Below are 24,108 nucleotides of genomic sequence, written 5' to 3' on the forward strand. Positions count from 1 at the left end.
GGAACAGGCTAAAGGTGACAGCCAGCAGTACAAGGTTCCTAAATGTTATGGGGTTTGTTTCTCTCTCTTTAAATAAGAAAAATGGGAAGATCCAAAAAGTCTTTAGTCTAATTAACCCCACAGTTCTTTGCACTGAAATACCCTATTATCATTATTATTATATTATTTCCCACCCACCAGAACATTTTAGATCTTTGTAAAGGAAGGGTAGATAAGAAAGGGACATACAAACCCCAATATGATTCAGTAAATTATAGTTTTAATGTTGACACAAGGAACTTGTGCAATGTTTCCCAGCAAGCAAGCAATCAGGCTACCTGAAAAACAAGTTCTACTCTGAGGTCTCCAATATTCAATAAACAAGACACTTTGCCAACAGACAACCAATGATTTATAGAAAGAACAAAGCAAGACAAGGACAACGCAGACAAAGGGATTATCCATACAGTATATGGTATATGCATATTCTTCTGATACAATTTTTTTTCCCTGGTGATCAGTGTAGGAAAACAGTTGCATCAGCAGCTCATAGAACTGAAATATAAATCTTGCTGTTAAGCATATCTGAGAAGGAAATTGCTGGAGTCACATCTGCTCTTGTTAGACAATGCGTGTCACATGGCAGTTGTCTGTTTCATCCAGAAATAGGGTGCTGAAGACATCATTAAAAAAGGTAGGGTGGTATTGGCAGGCTCTGTCACAGTCAGGATTAAAGTTCACCTCCAAGATCTGAGGCTGCATAATTTTTTTCCCTGTCAAGACAAACACAAACATTGCTGCTTAATACAAGCTCTACAGAGATCCCAAATCACTACTGGTGTTTAATCCAGAAATCATCGAAAATGATTGGGAAAAGCATCTTTTGTGACCCAAACTGCCAAGCCAGTAGGGTGTTTTTGTTTCAGTGGTTGGTTTTTATTGGAGGGACAGGAGTATATTCTACCATCATTATCCAGAGAAAATTATCCAATAGATTCTGCAGCAGCAGCAACCACTGTGCTATTCAGCGGCTCCTCTGAAATGAGAATTTGCAGCCATTCAATACATTCTCCCTGAGTCAGCTGTTCTGCTTGTCAGTCTCAAACATCTTCAAGAAAACTCTGCTGCTCCTTTCACATTTCAGTACAAACCTTGCTTTTTTAAACCTCCTAGGTATTTAGCAGTCCTACTGCAACCACCTACCACCTGCCACTTCATGCTACTCCTAAAGGAAGTCAGGAAATTTAATTTTCTCTTAAAACTTCATCAGTTCTGGATCAAATGCATTTTGTGCAGAGAAAACAAAATGATTTTATTTCACATCTGGTGTTGAGATTGTTGAGGGAGGGAACAACCTTCTGATGGATAAGTAAATCCTACTCTGCTTTGCATAGGAGCAACCAATCTCTTTGCCCACAGGCTGTCCACAGCTTTACAGCATTGACACTGGCACCACCCCTTATCTTCAAAAGGTCAGGGACCTGTGCAGCTCATGTTCAGCCAGGCATGTCATGCAAGGCTGGTTCTTTTACTACAGTAGTTTTCCTCAAGCTAGTAATGTTTGTGAGTTGCTTTGCTTCTCCCATTCAGGACACTTCTGGGACAGGTGAAAGAGTGGATCCACCAGCGTGCATGTGGCAAACCACGTTCAACCCATTGCTCCACCTCATCTAAAGCAGCAAAGGCTCCATTTCATACCTCCTGAATTCCAATAATTTCCCTCCATGAAAGCAACTCAATCTTTACAGACTCATCCCTGCAGCAGTAGCCATAGGGCACTCACCCAACACACAAGATCTAATTGCTCTGTAGGCAAACCTGGGCACAGGCAATCAACTTCTCCTGTGTCCCAGAGAACCCAGTACCACAAGAAGAAAATATGCTCAGCTCTGTTCAACACTCCCTTGCAGTTCTCTTTGTGTTGGTGCCTCTGCTACTTTTTTAACTCTACAAGAAACACATGTCTGGGTCAGGCACATTTACGGAACATTTTTGAGCCTCCTATTGAGATAACAAATTACTCAGTCTGTCTGGCAGATTTTGCTACAGTCTTTCACAGCTGCCTGAAAGAAAGGCTTCAGGTAGTCAGCCATGCTGTGGCACTAGCATGAAGCAGCCTCACTCACATGTTCTTGTAGAGACTTGGTAACAGCTGAATGTCAGCTCTGAGGACATTTACAGCACTGTGGTCCCTTCCCTGCCCAACAAAGGCACTGTTTAATAATAATAAATAATAATAATAATACCACCAAATCTAGAAGCCACAGACAATTAAATGTCTCCAAACTCCACTGAGAGTTTGGTATTTCAGACATTTGTCTGGGGTTTTTGTGTGTGTGGTGGTTTGATTGGAGTCTTTTGGTTCCCCCCTACTCCTGTGTTGTTCTGCTCCATTTTTCTCCAAACAGAGAACACCAGCAGCAGGGAAGCAAGAATGCAGCCCAGCAGCTGGCAGCTGCCCCATCACTCCTGTTAAGCAGCATAGCAGATACCACCCCACTGATTTGAAACTTCAGGTGTCAATGGTAGGCACAGAGCACACAGCTCACACTGCTTGAGGAACAGTGCGAGTTAAAAGAAAGAGACTTCTGAAAAGGTCCAGAAACATAAACAATTCAACATTGAAATAAAGGAGCTTCTCACCATCTCTGCCGGTGTCCCACTTAAGCATCAAGTCAATGGCATATATTGCTCTTGATGATGGATAATCACAGATGCCAAGAGGGGCAGGCTTAGATGAAGCAACTTGGAACAGTTCAGCAAATGCCTTGAAAATACTTGCCTAATAACAGAAAAAGGTCTCTGAATGAAGAGTGAAATTCCATAAAAGCAACATACATTTCTAATCACTTCATTCATGCAGTGTTTTAAAGGGTTTGTATCAATTGCACTGCAGAAAATCTGCACAGTATTGGCTTCCAAATGTGCATTTAGATCTAATGCCAACATGGAAAGAGAACTCAGCACCTGGCAATATCCATGGACTTTTCTGGGGAGCCAATGAATACTATGGAAATCCTGAAAATAGTGCATTTCACATTAGAATTAACCACCTTCTCAGGCATTATGCCAAGTTTTGCACTTATGTGTAGAGGAGGGGAAGAGGAAAACCTAGAAGAGTTCTGTGAAGACCAGCAGTACAACTGTGAAGTTCTGGTTTTTTCCCCTGCCTATTCAGTTGTATTCTATCTTTGTTTTGTTCTGTTCTGCAATGAAAAATATTCTACCCATTTATATCCCTAAGAAGGGTGGCGGGGGGACATGGAGATTATAAGAATGTACTACCTGCTTAAAATACATTTAAAAATGTATTTTGAAGAACAGAAAGATATCCAATCAAAGTGAAATAAATCAGGAAGAACACACAGATGTGAGTTTTACCACTGAATTTATGCTGCAGTGAACCATTCCCTCTATTTTCTGTACACTGTACTACTCTGGGTAACCTACAGGATGTATTCTGACATCTCTCTTTTCACCCCTTGTAGTCTCTTCCAGACTATTTTAAACCTTGTCATATTCTGAGTATCACTAATTGGATACAAGGGTCTAGTTAAAACAAATGTGAATTAATTTATGGAAATCAAGTCACAGTTGGATAATTATGCATTTTTGAATAAATATGCACATATAAAGGCTCAGCTATCATTCACTATTTCTTCCAGCTCCTAATAAATACGGAAGACTGAAAGAATTCAGTTTTGTGCATGTTTCTGAACCAGCTCTTCACATTCAGCTTTTTCTTTCAAGCACAAACCACAGGAAAAATTAAAATCAATGAGAGGGTCCTCATCTGCCTTCCTGCATGTTTTATGGAGCTGTAGTATATGGAGCTTCCTTTTACAGTCAAAAGATGCCCTGGAATCTGAGAACCATCTGTGTTCTTGTGAAGTCATCTGTACAAGGAGCAGGGACAGGGCTTTGGCAAGGCTGCTAACAGAGAAGCTGGGGCAGCAACAGGAAGCTCTGCACTTGAGAGCAGTCACGACTGGCTGTATTGCTAAGTCCAACAAAAAGAATTACCACAGGGTGATCATGAAATAAAATTCTCAAATTATAAAATACAATTCTCTAACAAGCAAGTATTTGAGGGAAAATTACACAAAGTTCTGAAGTAAAGGTTAACATATGATCTCTTTTGTGAAACTGGTACACATGAAATATGTCTTCTGAGAAAAAAAAATCCTAACAACCTGACACTTTTGGAAAAGCTGGTTTGCTGAGTAAAAAAAAAATCCCAAACAGACAATGAACATTTGCATGAGAAAGATGAATTGCTGACTTACTTGTACTGTTGTCCAAGGATATTCAGGATATTGTTTTTCAAACAGAGGAATAAAGTCTTCACAGTGCACCTAGAACAGTTTAATAATATCAAAGGCTGTCTTGGTCAGGAATGACAAGAGAATGGAACATCAAATATATTTGTCATTCATACAAATGCAAGTAAAGAACTAGGGAATTAAGACAGCTCTTGAATACCTTCCTTGTTCCAAAATTTCTTGTTAGAAAAGATCACCCTAAGGCTTTGACAATGAAAGCTGTCGTTTTTTATAACTCTTTTATTGCCTCTACTAGTGTGGGTTCTTTCAGAATGTAGGTTTGTATTACCTTAGATAAGAACTGATGATTGAGGGAAAGAGTCTAGAAAAGTATTTGCTTAGGACTTCAGGTACTTTGAACACCCTGTTGAAGTGGATGTGAAATAGACTATTTGCTAACAGCCCCAGAGCAGGCACCAGAAGATTTTCTATCAGCAGAAAGGTGAGGGAGTGTTTTGGGCTGTTTGCTTACCTGTTTCAATGTCACACCAGGAGCGTAATTCATGACGGTGAAATGCTTCTCATAGTCATCCAAGTCATCAAGCGAAAACGCCCTAAGGAACAAAACGACAGCTCAGTGTCCAAGGTACCCAATTCCAGCAGGTGCACTCTGCGAGGGGAGGCGAGCACCTGTTGGAAAAGCGCAGCCAGAACACGTCGTAGCTGTAGAGCCGCAGGGGCCGGGCAGAGCGCAGCAGCACCACGTAGCGCACGTCGAACTTCACCAGCCCCACGTCCTCGCGCTCAAACAGCACCGGCTCCTCGATGTACTTGCACACCACCTGCAGCACAGCACGGATTAGTGGCTCCACGTATCAGTGGCTAGCTTCTTTTTTCTTCTGCCTTCACTCAGAGTCAGGATTGAAGCATGAGAGACAGATTTTTGTGTTTGGACTCACTGTTTATTAATTCTTATCCATAGTACAGAGTTCTGCAGCACTTCTAGCTAACAAGCTAAAAGCGAGAAAATGGAGCTGTAGCTTGCTCGTTACAAGATCTTTCTAAGGCTAACTATCCAATTAAAAACTAACTTCTATATTATTTATACTTTTGACCCAATAACCAAACACCTGTGACCTGCACTGCGGGATTTTTCAGCCAACCAAAAACTTCTACCTAAAATCAAGAAGAAGGAATAAGAAAGAAGACAATGCCTAAGAACATCCATCTTGTCCCATACCTATTACTATACTCCAAAGCCCCAAATTCCAAACCCTTCAGCATGTGATATTACACACTTCCATTCCAACTACACAGCCGTGATTCCAACTCCATCACTCAAACTTGGAAGCTCTATCCAAGTCCTCAGGCCAAAAGCAGTGCCCTTTTGAGGATCAGTGTCAGAAAGCACAGCAAGTTCAAAACTCCCAGGCTTCAGGGTTCCAACACACATGCAACACAGCTCAGGTGAAATCTAAGTGTCACTGCACCTCATCCTGCCTGCTTTTCAGCTCTTCCTCAGAAAGGTGCACAAACAGATAACGTTACTTTTTGTCACACTCTGACTACAGGGTGTGGAAGCAAGGAGGCCCAGGATGTTCTCATTTAAAAAAAATCAGATTTTTAACTCTGGTGAGCTTGTTGTTCTGCAATAATTGTGAAGCAATTCTGTGTATATTTCTGTACCCCAGAAAACACATGCACTCCACACGTCACCAACAAATGGCACTGAAGCCAGCTCCAGTGCTCACACACTGTGAATGTTGCAGCTCTGTAATTCACTTCTTGTGCCACTGAGCAGAGCAATAACAATCAACCACGGGACAGAAGCAATAAAGTTCCCAAATTGATGACCAATGCTAACATAGCCAATGTGTTTGTCTGCCAGCCTGAGATTGGCTTTACAGCAGCACCACACTGGAGTATCCCTTATTGTCAGGGCAAGTTTTATTTTTTAAATAAGACAACATCAGGCTCTGAGTTCATCACTACAACAATTGGAATTGACTAATTTGCAACTACTGAATCTGTTCTGAACTGTATGCTTATGGCCAGCATATGAATTTTGAAGAAAATAAATCTCCATTGTATTTTCCGACCTCCTTCTACAAAGCAGTTTTTTCAGCTCTGCCTTTTAAATCCCATTCCAAGCCACACACTCTCACCTTTGGGCTGCTCTCCCTGTGCCTGATGATACTGTTCAGGTTGTTGGTGATGTGGGTATCCAGGCTTCTGGCCAGGTTCCATGGTTTGCATATCCAGTGATTGTCTTCTCCTCTAGGAGAGAAATAGAGAGAGCAACACCTGTAAGTATCCACCTCATTCATCTGGCTGAACATCCATGTCTTGATCCATGTCTTCTGAAAAAATACTTTATAAAGCTGTGGGCTACAGTGCAAGAATTAAGACTTTCGCTGACAGCTGGGAAGAGTAGGTCTTAGGAATAAGGGAGAGAAAAGGCAATGGCACATTTCACAATTTTTTTTTTTTCAGTTAGGGCCTAGCATGATCTCACTGTTTATCTCCTTCTACTGCATCTGACTCCATCAAAAGGGGAAAACAACCCATCAAGAGCATAGCATTACCATGAACATGCACAGGTCATGGTGGGGAATCCTTCTACCAGAAGCCTGAGAACCTTCTGGTGGGGTGTTGTGCAATTTTCCCAAAGCTCCCTACTGACACCTCCAAATCATTCATATTATATGACACCAGAACCCATCTCTTTGGAAAGAAACCACACAGTGTCTCAACAGTCCACACTACAGGAAAGTAAAAACACACCACCATCTTCTCATTTTCTAGCACCCAGACACCTCCAGGGGCAAAATTCTTTGAAATATGCTTGAGAAAATCCAGCAATATGCTGGTCTTTCTATCTATCTTTCCAAGTCAGGACAGAGTGATGATGATGTCCTTTCCTCAACCTATTAAGCATCATGAAGTGTGCTGAAGTTAGCATTACCTTCTGTTTAGTTAGAAAATTCCTACCACCTCCTTCCCATTCCCTACATATACACTGCATTCAGTCCTTGATGTTGAGAAGGAATTAAACCACCACACACTAGGGACACGTGGCAGGTGTGCTCTCTCCTGGTAAATGCCAGTCCATAACAGGCTGTGTTATAGCAAACTGCCATTATAGCAAATAATGGCCAAATGAAACACCTGACAGGTGTCACCATAATAAGCAAGCATCACCAAAGCAGTAGCCTTTCAATCAGAATACTGCATGCCAGACAGAAGAGGTTATACAGCAGAAGCTAATGCTCTCTCTCTTACAAGAAGAAAAATTGTGGTTTCCACTCACTGCAGGCAGCTGCAGCAGCAGAAATGTGGATTTAAAACCCTAAAGCTCCACAACTGTTTCAGTCTAACAGTAAAACTAAATCTTACTTTCATAACCTTACACAACCCAGGTACTTTAAACATTTTCCACATTGGCTTAAGTGTAAGAACAACTGCTACTGTCCCCTGGAAAAAAATCCCACACTTGTTGCAAATACATTTTGAGGCTTTGTATATCTGTTGAATACAAGAGGCAAGATCCTGACTAGGCAAAGAGCAATGGACTCTGTATTTGAATCACAGCAAAGTTTCTGGGTTTCAAACTGCATTGCTTAACTACTCTTACCTAAAATTAAAACCTAAAAGGTTGCCATCTTTCATGTAAAATTTACTTGAACATAAATGCAGCAAGAGCTAACTCATGGTGGTGCAACAGCTGTCAAGACCAAAATATGGGCTCCTGGTCTTTTGGATCAAGACAGGACAAAACCTAAGGAAAAGGAAACACAAATCACCTTCTCTCACGTTGCTGGAAGTAGCTGATGAACTGAGGCAATTCTGTCTGCAGGTTAAAAGTCCGAGGCAACCACCTGGGCCCATCAGGTCCTCCAGCTCGTCTAGCAATGGATGCCAGGCAGTCTTTGACAGTCAGGAGGTTCTCACATGGGAACTGGTTCACCATTACCTCAGGCCTCTCCTCACTTAGCTTCCTATAAAGCGAACAAGTGCTTGGTGAAGGGGGAAGGTTGGGGAAGCCTTTGGGAACAGAGTTTTTATAGCAAAGAATTTTTTGAAAAGGTATTATTGGGGAATAATGAATCCTTTAATTAATTAACCTATAATCTTTGAAGTGTGAGAAGTTGTAGAGGATGTCTGCTTCTCCCTCGTTGTCTGTGAATACAAAACGGGGATGTGTCAGGTTGTTGAGGACTTGCTGAATGTCTGTGAAAACCCTAGAAGAAAGAAGCACATGAAGAAAAATATCAGTTTAGTTTCTGACACTGATCAACTCATGCTTGAATAGAAAAAAAACTTTTAAGTTTGACTTTCTGCAAGAATTATGTTTTTCCCATATACATTCTCTGTGACAATCTCTTCTTGATACACAGAAACAAACTGAAGTGGGATATATTAAAAAATTGTGAGAGATTACCTAAAAATTATCTATTTTGAGCTAGAAATCTCAAAGGAAGTTTAGCTCTGACAGCTTCATAAAAATAACAGTTTAGAAGATAATGACTAAACCCCTGACAGAGAAGCAGTAACATGAATTCACTGTTCTACACGAACAGTCCTGAAGTAAGAGTGGCCTTGTGAATACCTTCACTCCTGAAAGCCCTAAAACTCAACCTGCTGTCATCCACATGAAAGGAAGTCATAGGAAATCTTGTCAGATTAGTTCTGTAGCTTCAGAAGATTATTTTTGTTTGTTCAGAACTTTAAATAACCCAAACATATGAAAGTAGGTACCTTAGGTATATGCTGGGAATATGCACAGCTTTGAGGCTTGATACAAATTCCCTCTCAACCCCATTTAAAATCACACAAAACCCCAACTCAACCCAAACCTGACAGATATTTCAGAATGTAACCGAGAACAAGGCAAGTTGTTGCATATCTTAGGAAATCTCCCTCTCAAATAAAACCAGTAACTTGGATGCTAAAATAAGCACATAGAAATAATGGTTATTCTGATGACTTTACAGCTTAAAGTGAGGCTACTTAATTCAGAACTCAGCATGTTGACTTAAAAAGCAAGACCCTTTTTTTACATCATTCTCATGGTAAGGGAACATTTAAACAGAATAAAAAACCCCTCATTTTTCCATGAGAAACTATTGTATTCTTCCTCCTCTCCAAATCTATTCTTATCAGTTGTGGAACTTTCCTCTCCTCCTCCACTACTAACCAACTGGAAAATATATTCCCCTGAGAGACACTTCTCTAAAAAGATGAACTGCAGAAACAGCCCGGTCACACGGGGAAATAAATTCTTTAAAAAGCAAAGTATGTAAGATGCTCTGCATGTGTGAGATATTACAAGTTACACTATGCTGAAGTCTATAACTGAGAGAGACAACTTCACTGTGGATAAAGAGAATCATTCTGTTGAAAGAAGCCACCAGTCTTTCCTCACTTTTGCAACAGAACAAAATTAGTATTTCCACAGAGTCCCACTAGCATTTCTTCCCGCAATTTGTGGCTTGTCCTTGTAAGTCTGCACAGTAGGGGAAAGTGCAATACCAAATCTGATGTACTGGATCCACTACAAGTTCCCCTAACATCTATTGGTTTGGAGTAATTGTCAGTTCTTGTCAGAGCAAAAGTAAATCTAAGTGGTGACCTGAAGATGAAAGGCCAATTATGTAACATTGTAACAAAGCCCTGAAGCATCCAAAATCTCCACACAAATAGAGAAAGAACACATGCAGCACAAGAACTACTAAAATTAAAGTTGCTCAGAAAATCTCCAATTGGTTCCTTACAAACACACTCAGTAAGTCACCCTCCTGCAGAGACCCAGTGCTGGAGCACTCAGGATTATGCATTTGAAGACTTGCCTAAAATGCAGCACAAAAGAAATAGGGGAGCTCAATATAGCTTTATTAAGTGCAGGAACATCACTGTAATAAGATGAGGGGGTTAAGATTAGAGAGTTGTTTTAAGGTAATAATACTTTAATAATACACTGAAAATACCACAAAAAAGATAGGTAATAAATGCACCAAGTCCCATTCTGGCTTTGGCAGAGGGCAGAACATGAACACTGCAATCCTGTAGTATCAGCCAAGCTATTTTTGATTTTTCAGTCCAGTATCAGTGACACACTGAACTAATGAAGTCAGCTAACAATAACTCCCCCAAATGATGCTTTTTTCCCCCTTGTCTCACTGAAGTCCTAGTAGGGATGCTATGAAGTCTGGGATTAAAGATGACATTCAGTGAAACTATACAAGTAAAATAAATATGTTTAGATGTTACTTAATTTACTCAAAATATTTAAAGCTAAGAAGCAGTTATGAGAATTAGCTCCCACAGCACAGAGCTGACATGATCAACCAAAACAAAGAATTGTCTCATAACAGCTCTTTGGACATTTTAAAACAGTAACTGATGTAGCTGAAGAGAAACATAAAACAGAAGATCAAAACTAACAGAGATGATCAAACCCAACACAAACTGGAATGACTTTCCCTAATAAATCCATCTTTGAAGCATTTAGTTCTTTGATTCTATCATTCCATTCAGCAATCAGCACAGCTGGATAGAATAATCTCCCTAGGGCATCAGTTACTATCCTACAAGACCTAATTAAACCTATACTTTTGCTGTATCAGACTACTTGTACTCACTCCCCTGATTTTCAGGATTCAGGTTAAACATTTATTTCATCTTCCACTCTCTGTCATAGCTCTGCTTGGATACAAGACGACTAAGAATTTGTTCCAGGTTTCAAACTTTGCTACCTAGTGCCTTGAATTTCTTCTGAAACAGCAGCAATCCACAAAGCAGAGCACGAATGTTATTAACAGGCTACACCCATCTACCCCAGCTCCATGTGTTCCCATCTGTCTGCCCAGGATGACAGCTCTAAAACCTTCAAAGGAGGCCAAGAGCACTGGAAGGATGCAGCTCCCACTCAGTTGCCTGGACTCTGAGATGCTGCTCTACCTGTGGAGGAACTTTAGTAGACAAAATTCAGAGCACAAGAAGAATCTTACAGCCTTCTATCCAGATCAGAATAGGATAAAGGAAAAGAGAGGGAAACCCTTAGGAGTACATTGATTTGCTGTGGATTAAATTCCTTAGAAGAAGAGCAGGGAGAATTTGCCTAATGCAAATGTAAGATACAAACTAAAGAGGTAAGCAGTGAAAAATAGATAACTGTTTCCCAACACCCTGAGTATTGCTTTCTGCCTCTATTAAAATGCATCTGCCTTTGACTCCTGTATCTGAGTACATCAGATGAAAAATACCAGCTTTTGCTTATTCCATGTAACCAGAGACTTCAACTACAACTGGAGTCTTGACTGTCACTGGGCAAGTTAACAAGTGCCACTCCACAAGAAGTGACTTTGATTTCCAATACTTCCCAAGTAAAATTGATTTAGGGAGTAACAAATCAACACAAGAAGCTAGTGCATGAGTCCACCCACCAAATACATTTTAGTGCAACTTCACCATTTAAGCAAAATGTTTCAAGCAAGATCTGTGACCCCAGTGTCAGACTACAAACACCCCAGAGTGCAACTCACAGCACAGGCTAAGCAATGATTTGTTTTTCTGGACCAGTAACAAGGCAGCCTGGCCATGCAGCATCACTGTTTTTGCTCCAAAAAATCCCTTATCTTTGCAATGTTTTCCCATCTTTCTTCTGAAATGGTTTCACAGCATACAGTCCATTTTTGTAGCAAACACACGTCCAATTTAAAACATCCCAGGTTTTTATAGGATTCCCTGTTTGGTAATGCCATCTGAACAAGGAGAATAGTCTGTTACAGTCACACAGCACAAAGCAGCACAGGTGCCCCCATGGAGATACATGCTATAATGCAAAAGATAAGTTTTTGGTAACTTACTGTTAAAACATGATGCAACTTTTCTTTCACTCAGAAGGTAGTATTTATTAAAAAAAAAAACAAAAACCAAAACCAAACCCAAACTAAATTTATTCTTCAGAAATTGTGTAACAATTCATTCAGTCTGAAGAATAAATCCAACAGGAGCAACTAGTAAGTCAGAATCTTAGGCACGTGGCTCCCTGTAAACCCACCTCTAAACTGCAATCACTGCAAATAATCCTGGTAGGAAAACATTTTGTTTGTGGATACGTACTTGAAAACTTTGTCTTTGGCATAAGCTGGTGGATTTATCGCTAGAGGAAGTTTTTCCTTGTTTTCTGCTAAAATTGCCTAGAAAACAGAAAATCACAAAAAGTTAATTCTAGACAGAATGGAAGAGTCCATTGCATGTCTTACTCCATTCTCTTTGCTGCAAGTAAATTTCAGCAAAGTTACACTCTAACAATACTATCATGTTGTGTAAAACGCTGTTCAAAAAAAAAAAAGATCAGTACAAGGGAAGAGGCAGAAGGAAATCTTATCAGTAAAAAGGAACAAGAAATAAGGCTTTGAGACCAGGGCACAACAACACTGTTGAAAGACTCTGAGCAACTCTTGCCTCCTAAACATTAAAAAACATCTCAAATCACAGCCAACCATATAGAATAGAAGATAAATTTGCTATATTTCCAACAAAATGGAAGATTGATCATTTAGCTTTGTTACAGATGACTAAAAAAATTATAGGAGGTTGGAAGCCGGTTCAATGAAAATGTGAAAATGAGCAAAACGTTATTTGCAGTCATCAGCAGTAACCATGCCTGCAAAGTCTCTCTCCAGCCTGTACAGCCCCCCTCTGACTGATAAAGGGAAATACACTCTTGGATCACTGCTGATGCCCTGCCAAAGGAAGCAGCATCCTCATGGGTATCAGTTTCCTCATTTTTCTACAAAGTCAATCTCATGCAGACATTATTCATGAAAATGAGATTCCAAACATTAATTTCACATCCTTAAAATATCCCAAACCTTTATTAGAAAGGAAACAAACAGAATGAGTACTTCATAAGGGTGCCATCAAATTAAAAATGTCCTTGCTCCAATATTTAATGGTTCTAAAGCACAACATAACCCAGTATCCACTCTGAAAAATGTAACTTTTCCTAAAACAGTAAAACAAATCTTTCTGTAATTCAAGACTGAACAGTAATGCTACAATAACAAATCCAATCAATATGCCTACTGGACAATGCATCAAATATCTAACTGGAAGATGGATGCCTCAATATGAAGTACCCTGTAGTATGCTTATAAAAAAAGCTCTGCAATACAGCAATAAAATATTAGAACTCATTTATGTTGCTCCAGTATTTAAACACTTAGATATTACATGTAAGTGTAAAACATTTCTTGTCTTACTGTGCTTTGAATTATTTTTTTAGTTTAACTGCTGTCCTCTGAAGCAGTCTTTAAGTTGAAAATGTGGCAAAATTGGAATTCTTGCAATACTTTTTTAGACACTGCCTCTTCTTAACAGAGATAAGATACGGAATTAACTTGTTAAAATCATACCTGGTAATGCTCATCTGGTGGCTCTGGAGTAAAACAGCTGACATCCAACTCTTCAGTAGGCACCCAAGGTAACAAAACACACTTCCTGATCAGGCGATCTGTCTCCCCGTAAGCGTAATCACGAGTGACTTCATCTGCAGCAAAACCAGGAGAACTTTTAGGAACAGTCCTTCATTTCCCACTGAAAATCTTCAAATGACAGCTGTACAGTCAATACCAGCACAAATGTCACTGTTTAAATAAAAAATTAGAGATACTGAAACATGATAAAAAGAGTATGATTTAGGATGTTTATCATCTCCACATGATGGATGCATAGGGTGGCACCTGATTACGATTACAGGAATGAATTGTTGGCCTGGTGTTTCCCAACTTTCAGAGCCTGACTTTCTGACTCACAGCTACAAACAGAGACTTTAAGGAATTTTTTGAAACCCCCTCAGATGACTGAATTTTCAGTTTCTCTAAGGTAGTGAAGCAAGATTTAAGTTCTCTATCAACAAAACAACAGCATTATTTTTGGACTGGTAAAAGGTCCCTATCCTAAAATATGGACATACCAGATAGAGAGAACGTTCATATTTGACAGTGTTACAAGAATACAGCCATTTGTTCTACTGTGAAATGCTCAGTGATTAACTGCAAGAATTAAAGAAAACCCCACTCAGATACACACTTACCACCAGTTTCAAGGTCTCTCAAAGGCCAGAGAACTGTGTAAGCAATTTGCTGAGGCATATAAAACAGAGGTGCTGCTGCAAAACTCGGCTGGTCTGAATGCTGAATGCGTGACCCAAATTCATCCATGATGTACCAGACAGGAACCTTCTCCTCTGCAGTCTGTATGATCAAACAGAGGGAGACATCTCACACACATGGACTGCAGGAAAAGCTCTGTGAGACAGAGGCACTGGCAGCACCCCTACATCACTTCTCAGATTCCTGCTTTAGCCTCCTCTTTCTTGTTCTACTGCTGTTGCTAACCAGACCCCCTTCCCTGAACCAAACCAGCTGCTTAAGAGAGCTAAACCAGCAGAAGGTTGCTTGGTAGGATTAGTTTTCCTTCAGTTTCTCTCAGAATCAATTAACTAAAAAGTGTTTGAGGTTTCAGAGTGAAGGAGAGCAAAACTGCCTCCTGCAACAACAGCTGGCTACCAGTGTTGAGGCTGCACCATCAAAGTGCTCCTTCCTGCAATACTTGCCATGAAAAAAATCCTGAATGAAAGAATAAACTTGCTTGGTAGCACTACTGTGGTCCTTTTACAGAGGCAGGAATAGAGCAGAGAGACTAGACTTAAGATATTCAAGCAGCCCAAACCCAGAAGAAGAGTTTAACCATAGGTTGCCTTTTCAAGTGGTAACACAGAAATTCCATTTGACTCACAAGCTATTCATGACAAATTGAGAAACAAAGAGATAGGATAGAAAAATTCAGAGATACTTTTCAGATTTTCCTCTCACTTAAGGAAAAAGTCACAATGAATCCTCTTTTCAGGGATTTTTCAGACCTGATTCTACTGTGAGTTAAATTAGAGCTTAAGTGATAAAGATGACCAGTCCAGAGAATAATTTCAAGACCCTGAGCTAATAAAGGCAGTCTGATCATGCTCTCACTGCTCAGGGTTAGCCCTGCTCATTCTGCATAGGGCTGAGGCCAAAGAATTTACCTTCCTCCTCTTTAATTCAAAAGACTCAAAGAAACCTTGGAGCTCCACTGCAAACCCTAGAATAGGGTTTCACCTGCACCCCAAGGTTGCATTCCCTCAAAAAGGGCATGTGTGCACTGGAAGGTGTTTGAAGGTTCAAGACATCCTGGAACACTGCTGAAGGACTACAGAGGGCAGGGTGACCAAATCTGGGGTGGTCTTACCCACACACCCTAAAAGTAGCATTTGCTCTCCTTCCAAACAGATTAATGCCTGTAAGGATCTCTGTTAATATTCGCGTACTGGAATATCCTCACCCCAACATTTTTAGCATCCTGTAGAGCCTTACCCCTTGAGAGAGCTGGTAGGTCTGGTTGTATTTCCACATTTCCTGCAGCACCTGCTCGATGCTGCCCTCGTCTGGCACCTCGCCGTGGAAGTGGATGCCCATGAGGTTGGCCATCCGGTGCAGCAGGCCAGGCACACGGCGCAGCTGCTGCCGGGCGTGCTCCGCGCGGTAGGTCCAGGCGTGGTCGATGAGGAACACGCTGTGGAGAGTTTGGGTGGTGTTACAGCCCGGGGCTCTCTCTCTCTCTCACATACACACACACACACACACACACACACGCTCGGAATAACAGCTGCGTTTCCCTGGAGATGGCGTGACAGCTAATCTGCTCTTAGTCACAAAGTCACTCCCAGAGCACACACTGTGGCATTACAGGGCAGGAGCAACTTCCCAGCAGTAATTTACACTCTGGTTTTGCTCCAGAAAGCTTATGGTGCATTAGTGAGCATTTCCATGAAAATGAGGAGCAAACAAAGAACAGTTTTGTGAGCTTATTCCCTATAAAAGCCAAGTGCACAAATGCCTTCCCTTTTAATCACTATTAGCATTGCTGCATCTAGCTGATATTCTTGCCTGAAGCAGGAAAACAATACATTATTTTGAAAAATGAGAGGACCTTGTTAGCCACGAGGTCTGTGACATCTACTGCCATCTGCAAAGTCAGGTGGAGAATCTGATCATCAGAAGCCTGTATATGCTATTAAAAGAAAATGAGCAATAAGTTTTGATTGTTTCCATATGGTTTGGGTTTTTTTCTTTGGGTGGCCATGGGGTGTGTGACCAAGTTATTTTTAAGAATAAAATGCATTGTTTAAAAAATTTTCAATCTAACCCAAAATAAAACCATGGCACAACTTCCCTTGACAAGTTTAACCCTTGTTTAGGCTGCATGACTTTTAGAAAAAAACCACAGTTTTTCAAACAGAACAGTTCTTCATATTTTGGGTAGATCATCTGACTGAACCAATACAGAGAAAAATCTGCATTCTACTTGCTAGCAAAATCCCCAAACCACACAGAAAACCCTCCACAACACCCATATTTCAGAAAGCTAAAAACATGTCAGCTGTCACACAGGGCAAGTATGGCTGAACAATTATTGTATCCCAGATTCCACACACATGAAACCTCATTTCATTTTAAAATTAAAGGCTCCAGAGAATGCTAAGGTCAAGCTTTTTGAAAATGTTAGCAAACAGGTGTGTTGGTGTTCTGCTCCCATATTCACACATCTGAATGCTGCAAGGAAGCCCAAGATTATCACAGGAGCTGGCTTTGAACTTGATAATTTAAGTGCATTCTCAGATTTGGAGAGGTGATTACTTAGGTTAAGGCAGGGATGTAAAGCACATACCTATGATTCTTTGCTGGTTTTCTTCATCAAGCCTAATTCAGATTTTCAGATTTTGCATGTTTACCTAACATCTAAAAAGTATGAAAGGTCTCACACAAGTTTTATAGAACTGAGTAGAATTGCATTTAGGTCTCCAGCAGAGATGACTTCATCTCACTACTTTTATTAATGTATGACAAGTACCCTGTTCTATGTTTGAAACCAGTAAGAACACAACAAGCAGTACTATAATATAAAGTTGTTTCATACACAACTTTATTCTAGTTTTATTGACGCCTCCTAGTCTTATATTCATGACAGATAAGCTGACTTGTAAGCAAGAGAACAGTAATTTGATACATTCAATTCTACATGCATGCACATGACCACACGCTTGAATTTACACTTGTGACACAAAGACTGTTTTCAAATCGCAACTCACCTATCAGGATTGGAGGCTTGAAGTCCATTCTCATTTGTTACAATAACTTTGAAACAAGGCCCATTTCCAGGATTTGGTTTCTTTTTAAATTGTTCTTCCATTTCTTCATCAACTTCTTCCTCCTCATCCACCTCTTCTACTTGCATTATTCCAAAGTAGTCACCAGCATCAAACACCTGAGATGGAAAGTGCACAAAACATCATCCAACTGGACAAGGTAGTACCCTGGTATGTGCAATACAACACCTGCAGACATTTCTTCCCTGTAATCTGATAAAATTGGCATTTTTAACTTAAGAGAAGAATGAACAACAGTATTTACTCTTTCACATTTTAACAGAGATGTTTGTTTGGGAAGTTTCACTAGTTAATATCGGTAGGAAGCTTTGTTGGTTTCTTTAGCACCAGCAGGTCTACTAATGATTGTCTGTCAGTTTAACATCTCATTAAGAATTCTAGAGAAAAAAAAACAGAATACTTTTGCTAAAATTAGTAATTTAAGACCTGCAAAACTGAGTGTTACCTAGTTCCACAATCATACTAAGGTACATTAAGGTGCCTGAAGAAAAAGAGCTTTTCCCAATCGAGTTCTGAAGCAGTTAAGAAATCTCAGCCTGTTTCCCTCTCTCTTCCTTCCCTATAAAAGAAAACTATCAGTGCTCACTCACCTCCAGTAAACTGGGAGATTCCTTACAGTGCTATACATAAAGTTAGATTTTATACACTTATCTCTACTAAGGCACTGAAAGGGGTTTGTTTACATTCTTGCCTACTCTGGATGCAACAATTTCATCTAGAACATAGAGAACTGAGGGCCATCACCACACAAGGCTCCCCTGCCAAACAGTGGGCTTGCCTATCAGGCAGAACCAAGACCCTGCTGACAACTTCTATCATTCCAAAACGAACATATGCTTTTACAAAGACAAAAATAGGTAAAGCCTCAAAAGACTGTTGAAATTTTTCAGAGAGAAAGGTCTAAACTGGTGAGCTCTGGAGTTACTGGTTCAACATTCCAAAACTGCAATGGTTTAACTCACAGCCTGCAATGCCACATTATTAAAAATCATTACTTCAGTATATTGACAACTTCTTAGCTGTAAAATGCCAGTGGCAGCAACAAGCTTTCATTTGGTCAGGTGAGTGTTTCTGTAGGACAATTATTTCTGCTAAGCCTCAAGAGGAGGGTGAGGAAATCAACTCCACATTTGTGAAGAAAGGCTGCTTAGAAAAAAACAGACAGCTGCTCAAAGAGGGAGGAACTCAGCAGGGGAACAACAGTTACTTCTCATGTTAACCCAGAGTTCATAGAGAAGATCCAGGTGGAGAAGGATCTGAAATACCCTTCTGAGGAACAGGGCATGGTATTTTCCTCTGGGATGGTAGAAGGCAAGGGGAGGGGCCATGGTGGATTAGAAATCATAGAATGCCTTGGGTTAGAAGGGACCTTAAAAGATCATCTTTGCTCCATCCCTGCTGCCATGGGCAGGGATGCCTTCCAGAGGCTAACAATAGCTAGCAGCTCTTAGCTGTTATTAGCTAATAGCTTCTTAGCACACAGCTTCTTAGCTAAATGCTAAGGAAATGCTAACAGTATGTTGGCTAATACACACATACTCATTTTTTAAGGTAAAGAAAATTACTTTGCAAACAAACTTACTAGAGATTACAACCACACCTATTTAAAAAAAATAAAAACGAGAAACTTCTTTTCTTTCACTTCAGCAGGTATCAAAATAGCAGTTCCATTCTATTTCTAGTTTTCCAGCTGCTAGAAGATACTCAGCAGTAAGCAGTATCATAACCTCTGGCTGTTCTAATAGTAGCCTCCAACGCTTTTTTACATCTATGCACAGTTTGAAAATTTGTAGGCATTGAAATTCATGTAGCTGTAGGCAGGTCCCAGCAAAAAGAAGAGCTCTTCCCTGTGCTCACAATTGATTTTTGTCAGGTTGGCTCCCAGCTGGGTGAGCTCCCTGGTCTGGTTCAGGGCACTAATGCTAATCCCAGCCCATGGCAGCCAGCAAAAGCAGCGTGCCAGGAAACATGTTCCACTCTTCCCTGAAATGACACTTCAGTGCTCCTACCGCTGGATCAAGGGCCATCCCCAACAACCTCATTAGGACAGAGAAGTGACAGGGAGTCATTAGAAAATGAAAAGTGCAAGTGTGACTCAGGGGAGCCATTTGACATGTGCTGCAGTGTGGCACTGAGTGTGTTTTCCACACCTGGCTTTTGTCTTAAGGAGTTTGTGAGAGAGGGATAGGAGGTGAGCCAGTGACTGACTCAGATTCAGCCTTCGCTCACGACAGGCTCCACCCGTTAACCAAACGCCCACAATGAATATCAAGTTCTTCCACAACACTAAGGGGAAGCTGTTTGGTTTATATTTAATTTTTTAACAATTTAATACGATCTCAAGACTTCAAAAAAAATGAAGGGATCCAAAATGCCCTAAGCCGAAGTTTAGCTCTCTCCCTCTGACAAATCATCAGATGCATGAGGCTGTAGCAGCAGCATTTAGCAAAAAATCTCCACATGCTTAATGAAAAATTTCTCCTAGAGAATTCGTAACCTTGTAAAAGTGAACTACGTGTATTTCTCACCCAAAGCAAATCACACTTCTTGTAGCAGCAGCAGCTCAAGACCACCTTATTCATGGCTTTTTGTGAGGGTTTTGTTGTTGCTTAAACTCATAATTGATAATACAAGCAGTTCAGTAGCTCACTGACGGGTTTGGCAGAAGCACCACGTTGTCAGTGTGGACACACAGATAGTTTTGTGTCTCCTCTCTTCCTCCCTCCTTTTGAGCCCCGCTGTCACACTGAGCCTATTAACACAACAGCTTCCTTAAGGGAATCTAAAGTAAGCTCCTTAAGCAAAAACCAGCTGGATAAGATCACACCACCAATCTGAAAAGTAATCTCTGGCTTGAAGCAGAACAGGGAGAGCTCACATTAAGTATTCCAGCAGAACAACCAATAACCTCTAGACAGCAAAAGGGTACCAACACATTCCAGTGGCACTACTGCCCACAAGCAAAACATGTTTAGGCAAAATCCCTCCCTCTTCATGCTCAGGTGCAGTTCCAACCTAACCAACCCCAGCAAACAAGAGAACTTGATCCCAAAACAGGCACATGTCATGGTAATTACCACACAGGCATCTCCAGCAAACTCTTTTAAGGCACACTGCAAACTGCTTTGGAGACCACAGGTAACCTCTGAGGAACAAGCTGCCCTCCACTGCTCTGGAAAATAAAGTCTAGGAGTATTGTCATGCTGCATTCCTTCTAGTAATTAATTAAAAGCCTCCACTTCTAACTGGAATGAAACTCTAAGCAGTCTTTTGACAGCAATGTCTGAGGGCTACAAGACTCTGCCTGCAATACAGAGAAGCCTGCAAAATAACTTAGTGTATGGCTGAAATAGAAAAAAAAAAAAGATTATGAATAAAATTAGATGCAGGCATTGTATTTTCCAGACTTATAAACATACTATACACACTTTATCCAATAGCATAAGAAACAACCACTACACTAGAAATAGAATTTAAGCACTTATAGTGAATGATTACACATGCATATAATTTATTTTTCAAGTTTCTGCCAGAAATAAAAAAAAATAAATTCCTCCCAACAGATACTGAATGTAAAACAGATGCTGAATGCAAAATGAATAAAGGCAGGTTTACCAATCTAGCAGTTATACCGTGTTTTGAATGAGTAATCCAATTACATAATGCTCTCAGAAGGAAACCTGCTCCAGCAGATCCCAAGGTAAATAAAAAAAAAAAATCCCCAAACCCTCCACTTCTCACAGGTTTTGGTGTACACAGTGGAGGGAGGATGCACTCACTCTATGTTGAAACATGTGAGAGTTGGAAAACAGCTGCTTGGGCTGGGTTCTAGAAGTATTGATGCAAGAGATATTTTTATCTGTACTATGGATGGAATTTTTTCAATTTCTACGCTAGAAAGTTTTAATCTATCTTTGCAGCAGGTTAGGACAAATGAAAAATTCTTCCCATTTACACATGCAACAAGGAACTCATCCTATGCTCAAAGTTGCACTTGGTTTTTGCTCCCTGAGTTATACTTTATTACCTAGATCCCCAAAACCATTTCACCCCTTCCTCTCTGCTGCTCCTCCAGCCATTCTGCAGGTCCAGATCTAAGTAAGGTCCTGTAGCCGTCTCTACCTCCTCAAGAGGTTATCCCAGTCCACAGCACTCCTCACAGTAAACTTTACCTGGACATCCCAATCTTCTCAATATCCTTTTGCCCTTCTTCTGGACAAAAACTAGAAGCTGCAGCAGTAGAAAGAAGCACTCTCAGCAGCTTTATCTTCCAAAGCTCACTGAAATAATTAAGTCTCTTTTTCCACACACACTGGGACATTTAGTACAGAAGAGCCTGCTCAGCCACCACTGCAAGTGAAATGAAACAGGAGGAGCAGCCTGCTGCCTTAGGGCACGTGCTTTCTTCCTCCTGTCTTTCTTCATCCCAGCACCACGGGGTCTCTTCTCACTCTGTTGTCTTACCTTCTCAATATTACACCCTCCCAGCAAAGCTGGCAACAAGCAAGGACTTCAGCCACAGGTCACAAATCTCAAGCCTGCTTTAGGTCACAGCACAGATTCAGTTTGCTACCTCCAGCTTCATACTGGCACATGGAAACACAACAGCTCTCAACTTCGGGGTTCCCTGGCAGCTTTACACTGCCTTCTGGTCTATCCTGCTCCAGGACATCCCTTCTCATACCCTCCTACCTAAGCAGAGCAGCAGATGTTCCTGCTCCAAGTCCCTTGCATGAATTCTTACTGAGGGGAGCTGAATTCCACAAGGAGTTTGTGACTGGGCATATGCTTGAGGTAACGTAGAATTATCTTCTCTGTAATAAACACTGATTCCTGTTATGAACAGTACCACACAGCTCAAAGCAGCAGGAACATATTCAGACCCTTCCTGACTATAAACACTCAAATCATGACTTACAACGCTTTTCTCCTGTCCCTATTTTGAAGCTGAGATGGAGAAAAGAAGCACTCAGGTAATTATAAATTATTTTACCCGTATACAGGTATTAAACTGCAGTTCCCTCACCCTCCCTACCATCCTATACTACCTGTTCAAACTTCTCACTGTTTTCTTCACTGCTTATTGTGCCTTCCAGCAAACCACCACCAGCTGCCTTCTCCCCTTATCAGATCTGTTTCTCTCCAAGTTCACCTCATTCGTATTTCCTTGTCCAGGTTGACTCCTCCAGAGTCCCTCAAGCACTCTCAACTCTCCAGACAAATGGTTTCAGGTTGTGTCTCTTTCCTGCCTCAGTTTCTTGTTCCTTTACTCCCACAAATCAAAGACAGCTTTATTCATCACTGAGCCTGGGCTGCAGATGTGGAAACTGAAAAAAAGTTTCTAAATACAGCCCGTGTCTTTACAATCTGTTTAAAATCACTCCTTTTCTTGACTTTGGTTCTCTTCCCTTTGTCATCACAAAGCTCCAGGAAGCAAGAAGAGGTGAAAAGGGGCACTCCTCCCTGGAGCGTGCCTGTGCCTTCCCATTCCCTTTAGTTCAGGGTCAGGGCTCAGCTTCACCCGAGAAAAACTGCCCAAGCCAGGAAACTCATGCACACATGAGATGAGCTGGCTGAGCTCTGCACAGTTATAAACGACTGGGCGCAGGGCAGGTCTGTGTAAAAGTGAACTGGAAAAAAAAAATTAAAAATCAGGCAAAAGCCAATCCAAACCATAATGGATTAAGATATTACAACATCCTGAGTCTAACACTACTACCGTTGCTGTTTTTTCGTAATTCTCTTTGGCATAAAAAGCTGAAGGGTTGAGGACGCTGCCTTACATTTGGCTGGAACTGAGTTGTTTGGTTTTTTTTAGTAGCTGCGGGTTTTTAGATTCAGAACCTCTCTCCACTACTGTATCTCTAGTCACCAAATTTCCAAACTTCACGCCGACAACAAGAAGACGAAAGCAGATACGCCCAACACACCTGACATCTTTTACAGCCCCCGAGCTGCACTAACACAACCCGCACGATGTCTGCCTTTCCCACTGCTCCCTGCTTAGCAACACCGTGACTCTTCTTCACCCAAAACTGGAGGGGCTGCTCTCCACGGCCACCTCCCCCGGCTCGGGGCTGCCCTCCGGGTCTGCCCCCTCAGCGCCGCTCTCCCTCGGCTCGGGGCTGCCCCCTCAGCACCGCTCTCCCGTGCGGAGCCGCCCCCGGCGCCGCTCACCCACCTCCCCGCGCAGTTTGCGGCTCAGGCTCTCCCAGTACTGCGTGGGGACCCGCGAAGCGCTGAGCGCGGCCCCGTGCAGGGCCACGAAGGCCTCCAGAGCCTCCTCGCCGTCTCCCGCCATGGCCGGGCCGGAACGCGCCGGGCGGGGCCGAGGGCGGGCGGGGAGGCGGGAGCGGCGCTCGGGGCGTTCCCGGAGCCGGAGGGGTTCGGCCGCAGAACGGGGCGAGGGAACTGGGGTGGGGGGGGCCGGTGGTGTTCTACACGCACCCGAGGAGAAGGGGGCCTGAGGAGGCTTCACTCTACTGTGCAGATGCGGGTTCTGCTTCTCTTTTATTTTTCTCGTGCCCTTGAGCGTTAATAAAATTCACAGCTTCATGGCGTAGTGCTTTTTATTCATGGCAAGATGCTTTTTATTTT

The 24,108-nt window shown here is 41.6% G+C and overlaps 1 protein-coding gene across 1 annotated transcript; it reads right to left on the reverse strand.

The window, feature by feature from the left end:
* Positions 1-237: 237 nt before the first annotated feature.
* On the reverse strand, positions 238-23,838 carry TTLL12 (tubulin tyrosine ligase like 12). Its single transcript, XM_033058188.2, has 14 exons — positions 23,693-23,838; positions 17,434-17,609; positions 15,659-15,857; positions 14,344-14,503; positions 13,664-13,797; positions 12,366-12,442; positions 8,366-8,482; positions 8,045-8,239; positions 6,407-6,518; positions 4,932-5,083; positions 4,774-4,855; positions 4,266-4,334; positions 2,623-2,761; positions 238-752 (listed from the first exon to the last, which is right to left on the reverse strand). The coding sequence occupies exons 1-14, from the start codon at positions 23,810-23,812 to the stop codon at positions 601-603; spliced, it is 1,884 nt and encodes a 627-aa protein (XP_032914079.1). The 5' UTR covers positions 23,813-23,838; the 3' UTR covers positions 238-600.
* Between the last annotated feature and the right edge of the window lie 270 nt (positions 23,839-24,108).

This window comes from Catharus ustulatus, chromosome 4, assembly GCF_009819885.2.
Source record: "Catharus ustulatus isolate bCatUst1 chromosome 4, bCatUst1.pri.v2, whole genome shotgun sequence".
Lineage (NCBI taxonomy): Eukaryota > Metazoa > Chordata > Aves > Passeriformes > Turdidae > Catharus > Catharus ustulatus.